This window comes from Spermophilus citellus (assembly GCF_964194105.1).
Source record: "Spermophilus citellus genome assembly, chromosome: 3".
NCBI classification, from domain to species: domain Eukaryota; kingdom Metazoa; phylum Chordata; class Mammalia; order Rodentia; family Sciuridae; genus Spermophilus; species Spermophilus citellus.
In genome coordinates, this window is record NC_138184.1 from 12,310,942 (window position 1) to 12,330,413 (window position 19,472).

General features: G+C 43.2%; 1 protein-coding gene across 1 annotated transcript in view; it reads right to left on the reverse strand.

Annotated features, from left to right (window-relative positions):
• Window positions 1-356: 356 nt before the first annotated feature.
• Window positions 357-19,472, reverse strand: part of LOC308643235 (adhesion G protein-coupled receptor E2-like) — a gene marked incomplete at its 5' end in the record, with an annotated part of 47,129 nt that continues 28,013 nt past the window's right edge. Inside the window, 10 exons of the mRNA XM_081283148.1 lie at window positions 357-797; window positions 2,582-2,692; window positions 2,776-2,944; window positions 3,899-3,990; window positions 4,532-4,598; window positions 6,875-7,110; window positions 8,399-8,596; window positions 11,690-11,869; window positions 12,060-12,283; window positions 12,624-12,731. Coding sequence (XP_081139274.1) covers window positions 789-797; window positions 2,582-2,692; window positions 2,776-2,944; window positions 3,899-3,990; window positions 4,532-4,598; window positions 6,875-7,110; window positions 8,399-8,596; window positions 11,690-11,869; window positions 12,060-12,283; window positions 12,624-12,731 — 1,394 coding nt within the window. The 3' untranslated portion in view covers window positions 357-788. The remainder of the gene's footprint in view (window positions 798-2,581; window positions 2,693-2,775; window positions 2,945-3,898; window positions 3,991-4,531; window positions 4,599-6,874; window positions 7,111-8,398; window positions 8,597-11,689; window positions 11,870-12,059; window positions 12,284-12,623; window positions 12,732-19,472) is intronic.

Genomic DNA, 19,472 nt, shown 5'->3' on the forward strand with positions numbered 1-19,472 from the left:
AGCCTACTGTACAATCAAAATGTCCATTGGGGCTTTTTCCTTCCTTGGAGAGGCACGGACCACAGTCACTTAGGTCCTGACTTAAAAATAGTCTTTTTGTAATTTTCTTAGCAAATATCTGCAGGTGCTGTTTGTACTCCCTGGCCCACCTCCCTGACTTCCCAGTCTTGTCTCCTAATCTTTACTTCTTACTTATTAACATGTCTGTCAGGAAATTATCTGGGGATCAAAATTCTTGGAAATTTGGCCACTACTTCACGACTATGAAGATCTGAAGTGGAATATGGCATTCTGGGGAGCCTTCCACATCCTCAGAAGCCCACATCCCACATAGAGCAAGGTCTCTTCTTGTAGGCACCACAATATTTTATTTTTATATTTTCTTCTGTTTATATTTTATTTTTTGTTAAAAAATTAAGGCAAGTTCTATTCCTTTTGAATGCTGTGGTTGTGAGCTTCCTGGGAGGCTGGCTTTCTTCTAGAATTTTTGCATGGAAGAGGCCTCATAGGAAGGGGGGGCAGTAGAAGAACGTTTAACAGAGAAACTGAGGAATTGGGCTGCAGATGGCATCTGGATGTTGACTTTGCTCAGCACCATGTCGGGCATGGACAGATTTCAGGTTCTGTGGGAGTTGAATGTCAGTCATGTCCTCCAAGAATCCCTTCACATGGCCAACACCATGAATATCTTGAAACACACAGCCCAGAGTCTTTGTCCTGTCCTAATGGCTAAAAAATGGTGGTTCAGATTTTCCATGGGGAAGGAGGCTGTAGCTCCAGTGATCTTTCTAATTATTCTGAAATGATAATTATTGAAAAATGACATAAGGTTATTGAAAATAACTCAAGTTCCATTTAAAAAGGGAAAGAAAAGATTTGTTAGATAAAGAGATTGTAGCTGTACAAACAAGAATGTGAGATGATGGGTAAGTTAATTTCCTTTATTGCAGTAATTATTTTATTTTCTGTATATTCATGGGGCACACCCCCAAAATACACAACGAGTTTGTAAATTATAGCTATTAAGCCATTGTGCCTGGGGGATGACCACTGGAGGGTCTTAGCCACCATCTTCCTCCCTAATTTTTAAAATTTTCAATTGACAAATAATAATCATCTACCTTTATGGGGTATGATGTTGCATGCACACACACACACACACACACACACACACACACACACACACACTTCAATCACATAATTTTCTTGCCCAATGGATTTATCAGGGCATGATCAAGAGGCCACATGAGATTTCATTTTGCTGATTTTGGACTTTCTCAGAAGTGAGACTGATTCACTGGAGCCTTATGAATGCTGTGTTTCAGAAAATTATTCAGAACTGGTTACAAGACAAAATGTTTTGTTTTTATTAAATGAGCCAAGGCAGGGATTCCAAAATGAGAGGAAGAGAGTCCAGGAACTGAAACCCTGGAGATGCCCCATTTAAGGGAAGATAAAATGACATCAGGCCACCAACAGAGTGGACGTTCATGGTCCAGTGCCCAAGATGGTAGAAACACCTGATCAGACCACCTGAATTTCAGAAGCCTTTGTTCCCTATCTGATGACTTTCTATTTTCTAGATAAAAAGTTGTCCTTTCTTTTCCTCAATGTGTATATCATTCCTAGGGCTGTGGTGGAGGGAGGGGGTGGTGAATCTATTCAGTTATCTACAAAATCTTCAGGCAGATTTTGATGGCTCCATGAGAGAGAAACCCAACCTATGTAATTGGTGTGATAGACAAAATAGACCCCACAGACGTCCACACCCTAACCCCATAGCCTGTGAGTGTTACTCTGCCTGGAAAAGGAACTTCTCAAGAAGGAGTATGTTAAAGATTAAAAAATCTAATTTTACATTAAATCTATTTAGTTGGCACATATTAAGGGTATAATGTGATGTTTTCCTGCCTATCTACAGTGTGAGTGTTTATATAAGGTTAAACATAACTATCTCCTCCAACATGCATTTATTATTTGTGGTAAAAACTCTCAAAATCCTTTCTTTGTCTTTTAAAGAGATTGGTGTTGGGATGGAGCCTGGGGCCTTGCACATGCCAGGCAAGATCCCTCCCTCTGAGTCGCCCCCAGCCCCTCAGAGCTGTTGGAAAGGCACAGCGCACTTTGTGGTCTAGTGACCTACTGTGCGCCACACCACAGAGCTTCTTTCTCCTGAATGTAACTTAGTACCCACTGATCAAGCTTTTCCCACCCCCTCCTCCCCATCCTCTGGGAACCACTGTTCTACTCTTTGTTTCTATGAGATCAATGTTTGCATTTCACATATCAGTGGGATCATGCATGTTAAGCATCTTGAGATGAGAAAATCATCCTGGATTGTCCAGGTGAGCCTAAGGTCTTCACCAGGGTCTTTAGGTCTTCAGATAAGAGTGAGAACACAATGATAATAAGTGGGAAGGAGGTTGGTGGGAGGGAAGGAGAGAGAATCATGTAAGGTCAGTGCACAGGCAGGCATGATGGTGGAGTCCAGGAGACAGGGGAAGCATGGTGTGTGGACAGGAGGAGAGAAATCCTGCAAATACCAGGGAACTTGTGCTCTGGGAGGAGGGAGTGACCCTACCGTGCTGGGTCTGGAGGTGTCGGACACAGCCTTGCTAGACAGAGTGTAGGACTCGGGTTCAGTTGTCCATTTCCTGATCCTCTTGAGCCATGTCCTGTACTGCTCCCGGACCTGCTGAGGCAACCCATGCTCTGGCTCGGCTCACAGAGAGGGGTGCGGGTGGGGAGGCATGGGTGGGAGCTGGGCAGGGGTACCTGTTGGCTGAGGAGGCAGTACACCAGGAAGATGAAGACGCCCTGCAGGCTGTTGACGATGGTGAAGAGGTAGGCCATGACGGGGGCCAGGGGGCCCACCTGCAGGACACCCAGACACCAGGTGCAGCCCAAGATGAAGAGATGAGCCATTGCTTTAAATGTCAGCACCCTAGGTTGGGGGAGAATGGAGGCTTATAATGCACCCACAACAAAATCAGGCTGTTCCCCTCTCCACCCATGGATGCACCTACTCTCCCCTTTAAGCGATTTCTTGGACTGAACTCTGATCTTTACTCTCAATGATAACCCACAATAGAAATGCCATTTTGGGTCCAGGACAGTGATACTGCATAAGGTTAGTTCCAAAAACTCATTTTCCATGAAGATCCCTAATTTCATTAACCAGTGTAACTGAAGATGCCCTGTGCTAGGGCTTGGACATGAATCACAAAGAGAAGCTGGGGGCAGGGATGCACGCCTGTAGCCCCAGCTCCTCAGGAGGCTGAGGCAAGAGGGTCACACAGTCTCGGAAACACAGTGAGGCCGGATCTTAGAAAACAAACACAGGACAAAATTTCTGTTTTCATTAATCGTATGCTCTGTTCAAGTTGTAATACAACTAAATGGATGATATGCTAAAATTTGAAAGGTTAATCAGAGGAACCCAGAAGAAAGACCAAGAATTTTACCCAAGATGCTGAGTGAAGGAACAACCCCGCCCCCTGGCGGACTGAACTGGAGTACTATTTTTCTACAGGGAGGAACATTTTGTTAAAGGGTGGGAAGGATTCTGAGCTGAGGGTGGGGCAAGAGTGCAGCCTGAGACGTGGCGACTGTCAGGAGAACAACAATGCTCTTGGCACTCTTGCTGTGGAAGAACTGAAAAAGAGTCCAAGCATTGCTGATCAGCCAACGCCAATTCCTCCTGAGGCTGAGGGAGTCCCAAGCTGGGATCAGAGTTGGAGGCATTTTGGGACATCAGCAGCAGAGCCCCGAGTCTAAGATGCCAGGCATAGAAGGGCAGCTGTATTAATTATGGGCAACCCAGAGGGGCTGCCCAGAGACATGGCTTTGCTCTTGGGCATCATCCACCTCTGTGGGGTTTGTCCCCTGTCCATCTCACCTCGTGTTCTGGAGGGTGGACACATCTCTGTTGATGGAGGACAGCTTGCTCTTCACAATCCAGAGGGTCATCAGGAAGAAAACCAAATTGACCTTCAAGAAACCACAAAGGAAAGACAGCAGCATGAATCTGACATAATTTTCATATATGACAGCATCACAGTGAATCCCACCATCATGTACATTCACGAGAATGGGCTCCTAACTAGATAAGGTATATTCCATGCTTGTGTAATTGTATCAGAATGGATTCTACCTTCACGTATAACTAAAAAGAACCCCCCCAAAAGAAACCGCAGGAGGTTTATGAATATCTTCTTTTCCCTTTTGCAGTTCTGTGAAGGGAACCCAGACCCTAGTGCATGCCAGGCAAGCTCTCTGCTTTTGAGCTACACCCAAATCCCACACAGCAATGTTTTATTGAATAAAATTTTAAATCTCTTATCTCTCCATTGTAGCCCATGTAGCTTTTTTATTTGACAATAGCGTTAGAATTTGTAGATGCAGAAGTCTTGGAAAACCCAACCCAACCCGTAACAATCCAGGGATAGTCCTGTTCTATCACCATCCTTAATATCCTGCCCTTCTAGTGACCCTCATGTGGACAGCAAGGAACTCTGATGACATCACTCACACAAGAGATGGCACAGGCAGGTCCAAGGAAGCCCCACACAAACCCCTGTTCTGGGTTGAGCCAGCACCTGAGCAAGAGAGAGAACAACATCACTTTGCTGTGTTCATGTAGGAGTCCACGACCAGAGTCACTCCACACATGCCCAACCACAAGGATGGGAAGCAAGACCCCTGTATGTGTGATATGTCACAGTACACTCTACTGCATGTATATCTAAAAAGTACAAATGAAAAATTAACAGAGACAATAAGTGCATTGATCCTTGAAGACACAGAGCAGTTATTTCAATCTCTTCCTCCCTTTCCTCAACAAACATTGAGTGTCTGGGTGGTAGGCTTTCTGTCTGGCTCTGAAGATACCAAGGAAGTAAACAGGGTTGTATATCTCCCAAGTCTCACCTCCAGGAGGACACACACTGTAGACACATTGTAACAATAAAACCAAAATGGAAGGTTCCGAGGATGAGTCCTGGAGGCATATTAAGATCTGTGTCTGTGGGATTAAGATGGTTAAGGAGAATTCCCCAAGGAAATCACATGTTAACGGAGACATGAAGATGGGAGGGTGTTACTGAGGTAGTCAGCTCTGGAGCAGGGCAGAAGACTGTGAACATGGTCACAGTGCTTGAGAGTCTTGTGAACCTGACATCGTTTTAAGGGCTCATCTTGCTCCATTCAATAAGTTGCTTTTTTTCTGCTGCTAAACTTACCCAATGACAAGAATTCTTTCATGGATTTATGGACATGGAGTTCATGTACCATAAAATTCACTCATTGAAAGTGCACACTTCTGTTACATTGTCAAGCTGTGTGCATGCTCGAATATGTAGCAACAAATCCCATCATTATGTACAACTATAAAGCACCAATAAAAATGCAGAAAAATGAACTGCACAGTTTTTGTTTGAACAAAACTGTGCTGTGTAGCCATCACCACAACCTAACTGTGGAACATTCTCACAGATCCATAAAGAAACATGTGCACATCAGCACCTGCTCCTCCCTCCTGCTCCCACCCCTTACCTTGCCCCCAGCCACAGGAATCTATTTTCTCTTATCGATTTGTTTCTTCTTGGCATTTCACATAATGGAATCATGAAATGTGTGATATTTAATGACTACATTCTTTCACTTAGCATGATGTTTTCAAGGTTCACTCATAATGCAGCATTTTAAAGATTAAATTCGCCCATGAACATATTAATTGTCTGTATTAGAGGAGCCCAGCATGGTATTTCCACCCAGGCCCATCGTGTGCACTGATTCATCCCAACCTCACTTTTCTACTTTCCTTGCCACTGCCCTGCACCCTTCTGGATCTCTTGAATTCACTCTGTTCTACTTTCAGGTGGATTTATTTTTTAGCTTCCACAAATGTGAGACAACATGTGGTACTTGTGTATCTGTGCCTGGCTCATTTAACTTAATATAATGTCCTCCAGTTTTATCCCGGTTGCTGCAAATGTTAAATATTATTCTTCTTTAAGGCTGAATAGTATTGCATTGTGTGTGTGTGTGTGTGTGTGTGTGTGTGTGTATCTCACCTCTTCTTTCTCCATTCATCTGTGGGGGGCACTTCTGCTGATTCTGTGCCTCAGCTATTGTGGAGAGTGCAGCAACAAACTTGAGTTTGTGGATACCTGCTAGTTTTGCCACCTTTGGGCACTTAACTAAATGGTCCTTCTGTTTCCTCATTGATAAAATCAGGCTAATGAGAACATCTACTTGTAAGTAGAGAAGTGAGGATTATTTGAGTTAATACATATAAAAGTGGATAGAGAAGCACCTGGCATGAAATAAGCACCCTGTAAATCTTACCTATGGCACTATGTTTAATTTTAATTTTGTAATTAAAACATTTTTGTTCGGCATCATTAAAGTTTATAACTGTTATAATGAAATCCCTAGGACTGACATGTGAGCTTAAGCAATAAGACCTTTCACGGGAGAAGATGAGGACTTCTCTCCCTTTCTGATTGCATATCCTTCCTGTCACCATGGTAACCACAATCTCAAGTTTGGTGATTATCTTTGTCTATCAGTTTGATTATTTAAATCAATTCTACTTTCGCCACTGAGGAATTGGGATTTGGATAAAAGTAGGTTAAATGAAAACAAAAAAGTCCTAAGCATTTCTTTTGCTTTTATATTTGCTATTTCTAGGAGAGAGACTTCGTTAATTAATTAATGCTTACTATAATTTTCCACAGGAAAGATGCCCTAGGGGTTACTAGTTAGTGTCGCTGTGCATCTTAAGCTCTAAAATACTCAAAATGCTACTTTGGTTCAAGTGATGACCGTGGACATGCGCGAGAGGAGAAGGACAAGTGGGGTCCGCATTTACCGAGCAGGGGTGCCATACAGGTGAGGTCTGGCTGCTGCAGACACGGCCACGATGGCGGCCGGGACCCCGTAGCCCACAGGGAACATGAGCCTCCTCATGAGCCTGTTTCTGCTGGAGGAACTGAGCACAGTCAGGTTCCGCGCGGTGAGGAAGAGGAACAGCCCCTCCAGCAGCATCCAGGTGAAGGAGGCCAGGTAGAGGTAGTGCAGGGCGCCCGCGGTGACCGCGCACAGCACCTGGGGAGGAGAGAGAACCCAGGGCAGCCTCAGGGTCTGCTGTGGCCCAGGAGGCCTCCTGTGCCCAGTGGCGGGGGATTCTGCTGTGCACCAGGCGCTGCACTGTGGTGCTTCAGCCATGGGCTGTGTGTGTGCTCCCATAGATCACAGCAGAGCTGGAGAGGTCCTGCTGCCCAGTGACTTCACAGCCTCCCAGCGCTGCCCTGGGGCATTCCTCATGCAGTAGTGGTGACATCACAGTCTCCCAGCGCCGCCTTGTGGCGTTCCTCATGCAGTAGTGGTGATGCTCTTGTGAACCAACCCCCTGCAATGCTGGTTCATGAACAGCAGGGTCACACAAGGACAGGCAGGACCTAATACTTACAAATGGCAACCAATGATCATGTGGCAGCTTATGCATTTACTGCACTATGATTTTCACATTATTTTAGAAGTGACTGTAGTTCACAGGGCTTAGTATCTTGTCTCCAAATGGTGCTGATCCTGGGAAAAGCTGAGGGCGCACACTGAATGACAATATAAGTAGCTGGATATTCACCCATCCCTGGGCTCTTAAGAGACAGAAGCTCATTAAGTAATTCCTTGAATCAAAGCAGAGAAGATAATCAACCCAGAAGGTGGGCAGACCTACTAGCAGCAGGAAAGAGCAAGGGAGGAAACCACACTGCCCCCAGCACTCCAACAACTGACTCTGTAGGCATGACAACAGAGGAAATGTTGGAGAAGAATTTGGAAAGCTCCTAGTTAAAATTTTGAATGAGCTGAAACAAGATGTAAGTGATGAACCTGGAGAAGATACAGGAAGTGGAGGATCATTTCAATCAAGCCAGAATCTAAAAAGGAATCAAATAGAAATTCTGAAAACAAAGGACTCGATTAACCAAATTAAAAATTAAAAACCTCCTATTTCTCCTCGTAAAAAGTGTCTGGTGTAAAACGGGGTGCCGCGTGACACCTGCCCAGTCGCCTCCTTCGTGTCTCCTGATTGAATCAGGAGGCCACCTCTGGTGCTTGATGGATGCCTTCTATAGTTTGCATCAGTTCACCCTACCCGGTCCCCTAATGAAGGAACTCCCCCAGGATGCAAGCCCTGTTGCTAAGCAACACGAGATGTAGATGATGAGGTTGTAAGGAGGGTTCGTTTTCTCGTTGAATCCGTCAACGTGAAATGGGCATTGACCCCCTCTGGACTTTCCGGAACCCAGGCTGTTTGATTAGGAGCCCTGCAGCCTGGCTCCTGAGTTCAGCACCCCTGGGCTGGCGGGGCGGGGCAGGGACACCTAGGTACCTTGGGCTGGGTTCTGTCGATGGCCGTGAGGAAGAGCAGGTGGGCCAGCAGGAGGCAGAGCGAGAGCTGCAGGTGCAGGGAGGTGCTGGTGTTCTGGATGGCTCTGCACAGGAGGAAGGTGAGGGCCGCCAGGACCAGGCACAGCAGCGACACGCCCAGCCCCACGCAGGTGATGAGGCTCAGCACGGGGTCGTCGTCCTGGGGCAGAGGGAGGAGCCTTCACAGCCACGTGCCCTGCTCTGGGGTAGGAACCCCTCCGCTATCTGTGTCATTTGGTGCAGCAGATTCAGGAATGGAGGGACCAGATCTAGGTGTGAAGCTGATGGGGGAGGGGCTCCAGGTTCAGAAGGTTGGACTGTAAGGTTTTCTGAATGGAGCAGGTAAGCGGCTAGAAGACCCGGATGTGTAGAGTCCTAACTCAAGGGGGAGACCCGGGATTCCTGACTTTGGGGCACAGTAAGGCGTATGTTGATATGTGAGTGAGTGTGTGTGAAGCCCATGCTGAGGGTCCCTCTGTCCCTGTCCCATGAGGCCACAGGGCAGAATCTGAATTTCAGGGTCCAGGCGTTAACCTCCCATCCCAGACACACTGGCCTCAGTCCAGCTCTGCCTGTTCCTTACTGACCACAAGTCCCTGTAAAGTTAGAATTAGATACTTGGTTAAATATTAAAATTAATAACAGTAGCTTAAAATTCATGTTTCCCCACTTCTTTCTGAAAATCACCTTAAAGCCATGAGGATTTTTAAAAGCCCACCATCAATTCTATTTTAATGTAATTGAGGGGAAGAGGATAGAAGAGGAAAGAGGGAGGGGCAATGTTCAAATGGTAAGTAATGAAGGTAAAATTTCAAAGCAGGTGCATCTGGATCAAGTGCACACAGATGTTGTTTGTGTGGATGTTGTTTTTGCAACATATCTGTAAATTTGAAATGGTTTCCCAAGAAAATGTTTGAAAAGAAAGTTCAAACCCTGCAGGTGACATTTGTGCATGCTACATTTGAGACCCTGATGTAAAGACAAAATTGGGAAATTAGGAGGCAGGACAGAGGAGGAGCAGAGGGAAAAATGACACCTGATAAATGAAACAAAGGCAAAACTTTCAAAATAGATGCCTCTGGGTAAAGAGTAATGGGGTGGTGGGTTTTCTTTTCATTTCCTCATGGTTTTAAGAGGACTTGGAGAATTAGGTGGGAAAGTGTTAATTCTAAGTTACCATCATCATTAACTTTCTTCCTTTAAACAAGTATCTGATCTGTTTCTTCTATTTTTGTTCTTGAAACGTATCTAAAAAAATGAAATTGCTTCCTAAGAAAGCACTTAAAAATAAACAGTCCTTCAGATGATATTAACATGTGCTGATTTTTGAGATCATCTGATATAAAGACAAAATCTAATTTCCCTAATATATAAAAAGCTCCTGCAAATCAACAGCACATATTTTAATAAGCCACTAGAAAGATGGACCAAGGATATGCAAAAATTGTTTCCAGAGGCAGAAATAGAAATGGTTCTTAAAGAAGATGTTCCATTCCACTCCTGCTAAAAAGGGCAGAAGTATTTCCCTAGATACATTGACCTCTCAGATAGACAAGGACCCCCAAAAGGTGATAGTTAACCCTGCAGTGAGGTGTGAGTCATCACCCACCTTCATGTAATCCTGGTGGGATTGTTACCAGGTTCAGCCTCTCTGTGTCGAAACGTGGCAGTGTCTATTTATGTGCAGTTGTGAATTAGATCAGATAGACATTCTGCATGCACACTCAAATAGGAGATAAATGAAGCATGTGGACATTTTTGCAATATTCTTTGTGTTAACAAGTGATCAGAACTTGACAGACTATTTATAGTCTATTCACACAATGGAATGCAGTGTGTCCTTAGAAGTAATGGTGAAGCCGTTTGTACACAGGGATTGAAGAATCTCCAATATGTAAAGAAAAAAAAAGTAAACCACATGAGCAAATATAGCTACCAACATTATGAGGATGAAAAGAACGAAAGAATAAACTCAGTTGGGGCTGGGGTTACAGCTCCGCAGTAGAGTGCTTGCCTGGCACTTGTGAGGTTCTGGGTATGATCCTCAGCACCACATTAAAAAATAAATCAAATAAAGATATTGTGTCCATCTTTAAAAATAATCTAAAAAAAATAAACACAGGTTTTGTCAATATGCCTGAGACAGCCCTAGGAGAGTGCAGAGGACACTGAGAGCCCTGGTTGTCTGAGGCAGGAGGAACTCGATGCCTAAGTGTGGGGGTGGGAGACCCCTCCATGTTTCCTCTCCATCAAGTCTGAAATTTGAAGCGAAAATACATCTCCCCTTGCATGAATAAAGAAGTAGTTGATGCATGAGAGTGTGCTACTGGGTGAGGTGGAGTGAGGTCTTGGAATGTGCACACTCCTGGGGCGGAGGCACTTGGCTGAGATTTTTGTCATGCTCGTGGTCACAGGGTGCTCACAGTAAATGCCCACAATGTGGGCTCACCTGAGAGTCTGAACCTAGGGAAGCAGAAGCGTCCACTCAGTTGGGTAGAGGAGGAGGTAAACAGCCTCCAGTCCAGCCATCCTCCCTTACTCCCCCTCTCCCCCTCTGACCTCCACCCTCACTAGACCTTCCTTTTTTGTAAACCTGAAACCCCGACCATGGTTGACTTACAGATCCTGGTGGTAAGTAGAATTCTAACTTGGTCTTCCTGTGTCCACCCCTTGCTGTTACACAAACCTTCTTCTAATTATTCAATTCTCTGATAAACTAGGTGCTGCTGTAGAGGGATTTTGCAGGTGGAATTTGGGTCTCTATCTGTTGAATTTTAGATTAGGGAGTTTATTCTCCTGGATCTGGTCTGATCAGGTGATTGCTTTAAAGATCTGGACTCTTCTTGGGAAAACAGATTCAAAACTTGAGAGGGATTCCATACGATGGACATTTTCATGCTGATTTTCAGATGGGAACACTGGTTTTTGTGAGAAGATCTACAAGAGGGTCATAGGAGAGGAAATGTGGGTGGCTCTTAGGAACTGAGTGTGGTCCCCCCTGACAGCTGCTAAGACAAGGGAACTGGACTCTGCCTGCAACCAGGGAGCTGGAGGAGGGCTGCAAGACCCAGAAGAGACTGTGGCCCTGGCTGATATGATCATGTCAGTTTTTAAAAATCTGTACAAGGAACTCATCCCCCTGTGCTGGGTTGCTGACCCACAGAAACCGCGAGGGAACAAATTTGTTTTACTTCAACAGCGACATTTGCATAAGTGTGTTTTGCAGCAATTGATGCTGAAGGCAGCCTCTCACCTGCATGTGGTAGTGGACCATGAGGACGGCAAAGCTGCTGAGGTGGGTACAGTGGCAGGTGGTGCTGCCATCTCCAGTGCCCACTGTTCTGCAGCCTGCAGTGGCCCAGTGACCACATCCATTCTGGCTGTGGTCCCAGGAGACACAGAGCAGCTCATGCCTTGGTGCAGGTGTCACCAGCTGTAGTAACAGGACAGGGATGTGAGCTGGTCTTCCTGCGCTCAGAGATGCTGACCCAGGAAGGGCTGGCTTTCCTGTGTGGGGTGCACCTGTTCAGGAGTCCCCCTGAACCTCAAGGTTAAGACAGACAACAAGGGTGTGCCTGGGCCTGGGGCTCTTCCCACACCGTAGTCCCCCACCCCCCACTCACAGGATGGGAGAAGGTGAAGGTAACTGGCGAGCTGAGGTTCTGGGTGTCCTTGTTTCTAAAAAAGGCTGAGACGACATCCGAGAGCAGGACAGGTGAGACTCTTGGCAGCAAGACCTCCTGTGTCCCATGGGGAGCCACCTGCTTCTCAGGCTCCAGGACCAGGGGAGCCTCGGCCAGCAGCTTGTCCATCCCTGGGGTGGAGACCAAGCCCACCACAGAAGGGCCTGCAGGACGAGGCCACGAGTGAGTCTCAGGGTCTCCTCCAGGGCCTCCTCCTCAGATGGCCTCTCCTCCTTTTGAATTGTTGTATTATAATGATACATAATAGTGGGACTTGCTGCTCCACATTCACACGTGCACACACAGAATGTGGTCCCATCACTCCCCAGAACCTCCCCTTTGGACGCTCTTCTAGTGACCTCTTCCCACCCACATCACCCTTTAGTCTTGAATTCTGTATTTTTTCACATCCTTGGACATATTTTCCCACCCTGAGGCCTCTTCTAAACAGGATGGTACTGGTGTAAGGTGGACATTCCTCCTTCTCCCCATCTCAGATGTTACCTGTGTAACCAGATTCCTGTGCCAGATTCCAGTTCAGCTGCATCTTTGCCTGATTCAGACTCAAAGTGACATTGCCATCTCCTCGCTCCTGCACCTCTAGGGACAGTTCTATGAATTGTGGGAATAAGAAGAGTTATGTTAGGAATATACATGTGTATATGTGGATATTGTATATGTACACGTGTATATCACATCTATCATGTTATGTATATGTGTACACATATGTAACTTCCAATTCACTATAACTACACATATATATGTATACATATATATATATACATATATACTCATACATTTATGTATATAATAATTCTTTGTTTCTTCAGATTTTATGTATATGTGTATATATGTGTTGTGTGTATAGATGTGTAAAAACATAGACATATATGAAATCAGAAATTATGAGTAATTATAGCAGTAAGAGCAAATGTGCACCAACAAATTGTATAACTTAGATGAAATGGATAAATTCTTATGGACACACAAGCTACCAAAACTGACTCAAGAATAAGTAGAAAATCTGAAGAGACATTAATGGATTAGAAGATTGAATCAATAATGAAAAACTTCCCCGATGAACATCCCAGATCAGATGGCTTTGATTTTGAATTTCACCAGCCAATTATGTTAAAATGAACATGACTTCTTTTTAACCTCTTTCAAACAACAGAAGAGGCAATGGCATCTAGTAACTCCTGGAGGCCAATATTACTCTGATGCCAAAACCAGATAAAGACATCACGAGAAAAGAAAACAAGAGACCTATATCTTTCATGAACATAGACACAACAATCTCTAACAAATATTAGGAATAAATTTAACTAAGAGACTCAGGACTTGTACATAGAGAACTACAGAAGGATTTGAAAGGCATTAAAGACCCCAAATGAAGGCAAGGACACCTTGTGTTCATGGATGGGGAAACTTTATATTGGTAAGATGGTGACATGCCCCAAAGAGATCTACAGGGTCCATGTCATCCCTATCCATGTCCCAAATTATTAATATTATAATTTGCTCAAGTAGAAAAACTCCCCTTAAAACTAACACAGCATTGCAAGAGATCCAAGTAGTTAAAGCGTGGCTGAAAAGAGCAAGAAAGTTGGAGGACTCACACTCCTGATTTCAGAACTGATGGCAAATGAGCAGAGCCCAAAGCAGCCTGGTACTGGCATGAAGACAGAGGGAAAGGTGAGCCCAGAAATAAACCTGCACCTCTGCAGTCAAGTGCCTTTCAACCAGGGACCAAGACTATTGAATGGGCATAAGAACAGTCTCTTCAATGATTGATGAGGGATTACGGGATATCCAAGGGGAAAGAAGGACGTGGACCCCCACCTCACACCACACACACAGATTAACTGAAAATAGAACAAGGCCTCAATCTAAGAACTGAAGCCCATAGGAGGAAATATAGTGGTATCTTTCTGATTTTGGGTTTGGCAATATATTGTTAGATATGACACTGGATGTACAAGCCATGAAGGAGAAAGTAGATAAAGTATGCATCCTCAAAATTCAAAACACTTGACATTAAAGTGAAATGGTACCAAAGATATTAAAACATGTGGGCAGCCACTCTGAATGATTCGCATTGTCCTTCCCTGAGTGGAGAGGCTTTGACCGGTCACTACATCTCACATTGCCCAGGTCCGGAGGTTGAGGACGCGTCTACAGATGTAGGCATGTTACCCCATGGATTGAGCCATGTTCATCTGTATCTTTGTGATACTACCACTTTGCCCTGTTTGGAACAGAATATTCCATGGAAACACCCTTTGTGTGTCCCCTTTTCTTGCTCTGCCTTTGGGTGTGGCCCTCCTAGATGTCAGTCAACCTGCTGACAGCAGACATCATGAAGCCAGACTCAACCTCCTGAAACCTGTCCCCTTGCCTCATTTAAATGGTTTCTCCTCAATAAAAGGGGTCAGCACCTGCTCCCTCTCTTTCCTTGGATCCCTAAGGTCAGAGAAACTGTCAGAGGACCCCAAAGAAAAAGGTATCCCTGTCTCTTGTGTGATTATTTCGTGCAGCCCAGTTCATCTGGAATGACCCTGAGTGTTTTAGTCATGAGGAACATGACCAAGAGATAATCCATAGGATGGAGAAAGTAATTCCAAGTTGCACATCTCATAATGGTCTCTTGTCAAAATAGATGAAAATCTCTTACAACTCAAGAACTAAAGGACCAACCCAATCACAAATGCACAAAGGATCTGAATAGAAATTTCTACAAAAATATCCACAAATGGCCCAGAGGCACATGAAAATGTGCTAACCATCACCCGTCAATAGGGAGATGCATTTCAAACCGGCAATGAGACATCACCTCACATGCACTAGAACAGCCATGATAAAAACCAACTGAATCAGAAGTAAGGCGTTTAGCTGAGGCCATGCAGAAGCTACTCTTGCACCACTCTAGTGGTACTATGGAATAGTGTGGCCACTCTGAAAACAGTCTGGTGATTCCCCCAAAACAACACATGGAATTACCCTGTTACCTACCAAGTCCAGTCTATGGTAGACACACCAAAGCACTGAGAAGAGTTATTCAAACAAACACTTGTACATCAATATTCTTAGTGGTAAGTCACAATAGCCAAGAGGTGGACCCAACCCAAATGTTCATCAGTGGCTGAGTGGGTCAGCTCAACACCCATATGATGGAATCATATTCTGCCGTGAAAAGGGATGGAGTGATGCTATGCCATGCTCAACAGGATTATTCTAGGAGAAAGAAGCTAGAGGGACAGGTCACACTTTGTATGATTGCTTTTTACTAAATGTGGAATAGGCAGCCCCATTAAGACAGCAAGCAGATGAGTGGATGCCAGGGTTGGGGGAGGGGAGGAGTGAGGGATGAAAACTGAGGAGGAACTGAGTTTGATTTTGGAGAAAACTGTCTTGGAAATGGAGGTGATGGCTGCATCAGTTTGTGAATGTTCTTGATTCCACTGAAATGTCGAACTGGTGGATTTTTTTTTTTTGGATTACATTTTTTTTTTATTGTTGGTCGTTCAAAACATTACATAGTTCTTAATATATCATATTTCACAGTTTGATTCAAGTGGGTTATGAACTCCCATTTTTACCCCGTATACAAATTGCTGTATCACATCAGTTACACTTCCATTGATTTACATATAGCCATTCTAATGTCTGATATATTCTGCTGTCTATCCTATTCTCTACTATCCCCCTTCCCCTCCCCTCCCCTCCCCTCTTCTCTCTCTACCCCCACTACTGTAAATCATTTCTTCCACTTGTATTATTCTTCTCTTACCCGTCATTTCCTCTTATATGTAATTTTGTATAACCCTGAGGATCATCTTCTATTTCCATGCAATTTCCCTTCACTCTCCCTTTCCCTCCCGCCTCTCATCCCTGTTTAATGTTAATCTTCTTCTCAAGCTCTTCGTCCCTACCCTGTCCTTGGTTACTCCCCTTATATCAAAGAAGTCATTTGGCATTTGTTTTCTAAGTATTAGCTAGCTTCACTTAGCATAATCTGCTCTAATGCCATCCATTTCCCTCCAAATTCTATGATTTTGTCATTTCTTAATGCAGAGTAATACTCCATTGTGTATAAATGCCACATTTTTTAATCCATTCATCTATTGAAGGGCATCTAGGTTGGTTCCACAATCTTGCTATCGTGAATTGTGCTGCTATGAACATCGATGTAGCAGTGTCCCTGTAGCATGCTCTTATTAGGTCTTTAGGGAATAGTCGAGAAGGGGAATAGCTGGGTCAAATGGTGGTTCCATTCCCAGCTTTCCAAGAAATCTCCAAACTGCTTTCCAAATTGGCTGCACCAATTTGCAATCCCACCAACAATGAACAAGTGTACCCTTTTCCCCGCATCCTCTCCAGCACTTGTTGTTGTCGGACTTCATAATGGCTGCCAATCTTACTGGAGTGAGATGGTATCTTAGGGTGGTTTTGATTTGCATTTCTCTGACTGCTAGCGATGGTGAGCATTTTTTCATTTACTTATTGATTGATTGTATGTCCTCCTCTGAGAAGTGTCTGTTCAGGTCCTTGGCCCATTTGTTGATTGGGTTATTTGTTATCTTATTGTCTAATTTTTTGAGTTCTTTGTATACTCTGGATATTAGGGCTCTATCTGAAGTGTGTGGAGTAAAGATTTGTTCCCAGGATGTAGGCTCCCTGTTTACCTCTCTTATTGTTTCTTTTGCTGAGAAAAAACTTTTTAGTTTGAGTAAGTCCCATTTGTTGATTCTAGTTGTTAACTCTTGCGCTATGGTTGTCCTATTGAGGAATTTGGAGCCCGACCCCACAGTGTAGATCATAGCCCACTTTTTCTTCTATCAGACACTGTGTCTCTGATTTAATATCAAGCTCCTTGATCCATTTTGAGTTAACTTTTGTGCATGGTGAGAGAAAGGGATTCAGTTTCATTTTGATGCAAATGGATTTCCAATTTTCCCAGCACCATTTGTTGAAGATGCTATCCTTCCTCCATTGCATGCTTTTAGCCCCTTTATCAAATATAAGATAGTTGTAGTTTTGTGGATTGGTTACTGTGTCCTCTATTCTGTACCATTGGTCCACCCGCCTGTTTTGGTACCAGTACCATGCTGTTTTTGTTACTATTGCTCTGTAGTATAGTTTGAAGTCCGGTATCACTGTACCGCCTGATTCACACTTCCTGCTTAGCATTGTTTTTGCTATTCTGGGTCTTTTATTATTCCATATAAATTTTATGATTGTTTTATCTATTTCTACAAGAAATGCTGTTGGGATTTTGATTGGCATTGCATTGAACTTACAGAGAACTTTTGGTAATATCGCCATTTTGATGATGTTAGTTCTGCCTATCCATGGACAGGGTATATTTTTCCATCTTCTAAGGTCTTCTTCTATATCTCTCTTTAGGGTTCTGTAGTTTTCATTGTGTAAGTCTTTCACCTCTTTTGTTAGGTTGATTCCCAAGTATTTTATTTTTGGGGGGGATATTGTGAATGGAGTAGTTGTCCTCATTTCCGTTTCAGAGGATTTGTCGCTGATATACAGGAATGCATTTGATTTATGCGTGTTGATTTTATATCCTGCCACTTTGCTGAATTCATTTATTAGCTCTAATAGTTTCTTTGTAGACCCTTTTGGGTCTGCTAGGTATAGAATCATGTCATCTGCAAATAGTGATAATTTAAGTTCTTCTTTTCCTATTTTTATGCCTTTAATTTCTTTCGTCTGTCTAATTGCTCTGGCCAGTGTTTCGAGGACTATGTTGAACAGAAGTGGTGAGAGAGGGCATCCCTGTCTTGTACCAGATCTTAGAGGGAATGCCTTCAATTTTTCTCCATTCAGAATGATGCTGGCCTGTGGCTTATCATAGATTGCTTTTACAATGTTGAGGTATGATCCTGTTATCCCTAATTTTTCTAGAGTTTTGAACATAAAGGGATGCTGTAGTTTGTCAAATGCTTTTTCTGCATCTATCGAGATGATCATATGGTTCTTATTTTTAAGTCTATTGATGTGGTGAATAACATTTATTGATTTCCGTATATTGAACCAGCCTTGCATCCCAGGGATGAATCCTACTTGATCATGGTGTATAATTTTTTTGGTATGTTTTTGAATCCGATTTGCCAGAATTTTATTGAGGATTTTTGCATCTAGGTTCATTAGAGATATTGGTCTGTAGTTTTCTTTCTTTGAAGTGTCTTTGTCTGGTTTAGGCATCAGGGTGATGTTGGCCTCGTAGAATGTATTTGGAAGTTCTCCCTCTTTTTCTATTTCCTGAAATAACTTGAAAAGTATTGGTGTTAGTTCCTCTTTAAAGGTTTTGTAAAACTCTGCTGTATACCCATCCGGTCCTGGGCTTTTCTTAGTTGGTAATCTTTTGATGGTTCCTTCTATTTCCTCTATTGTTATTGGTCTGTTTAGGTTGTCTATATCCTCCTGACTCAATCTGGGCAGATCATATGACTTAAGAAATTTATCGATGCCTTCACTATCTTCTATTTTATTGGAGTATAAGGATTCAAAATAATTTCTGATTATCTTCTGTATTTCTGAAGTGTCTGTTGTGATATTGCCTTTTTCATCCCATATGCTAGTAATTTGAGTTCTCTCTCTTCTTCTCTTTGTTAGCATGGCTAAGGGTCTGTCTATTTTATTTATTTTTTCAAAGAACCAACTTTTAGTTTTGTCAATTTTATCAATTGTTTCTTTTGTTTCAATTTCATTAATTTCAGCTCTGATTTTAATTATTTCTTGCCTTCTACTTCTTTTGCTGTTGTTTTGCTCTTCTTTTTATAGGATTTTGAGATGAAGTATGAGATCATTTATTTGTTGGTTTTTTCTTTTTTTAAGGAATGAACTCCAAGCAATGAATTTTCCTCTTAGAACTGCTTTCAATGTGTCCCATAGATTCCGATATGTTGTGTCTTTGTTTTCATTTAACTCTAAGAAGTTTTTAATTTCCTCCTTGATGTCTTCTAAAACCCATTGATCATTTAGTAAGCTATTGTTCATTCTCCAAGTGATGCATGATTTTTCCTTCCTTCTTTTATTGTTGATTTTCAGTTTCATTCCATTATGATCAGATATGATGCATGGTATTATCTCTACTCCTTTATATTGTCTAAGAGTTGCCCTGTGACATAATATATGATCTATTTTTGAGAAGGATCCATGTGCTGCTGAGAAAAAAGTGTAACTGCTTGATGTTGGGTGGCATATTCTATATATGTCAATTAAGTCTAGGTTGTTAATTGTGTTATTGAGTTCTATAGTTTCCTTATTTAACTTTTGTTTGGAAGATCTGTCCAGTGGTGAGAGAGGTGTGTTGAAGTCTCCCATGATTATTGTATG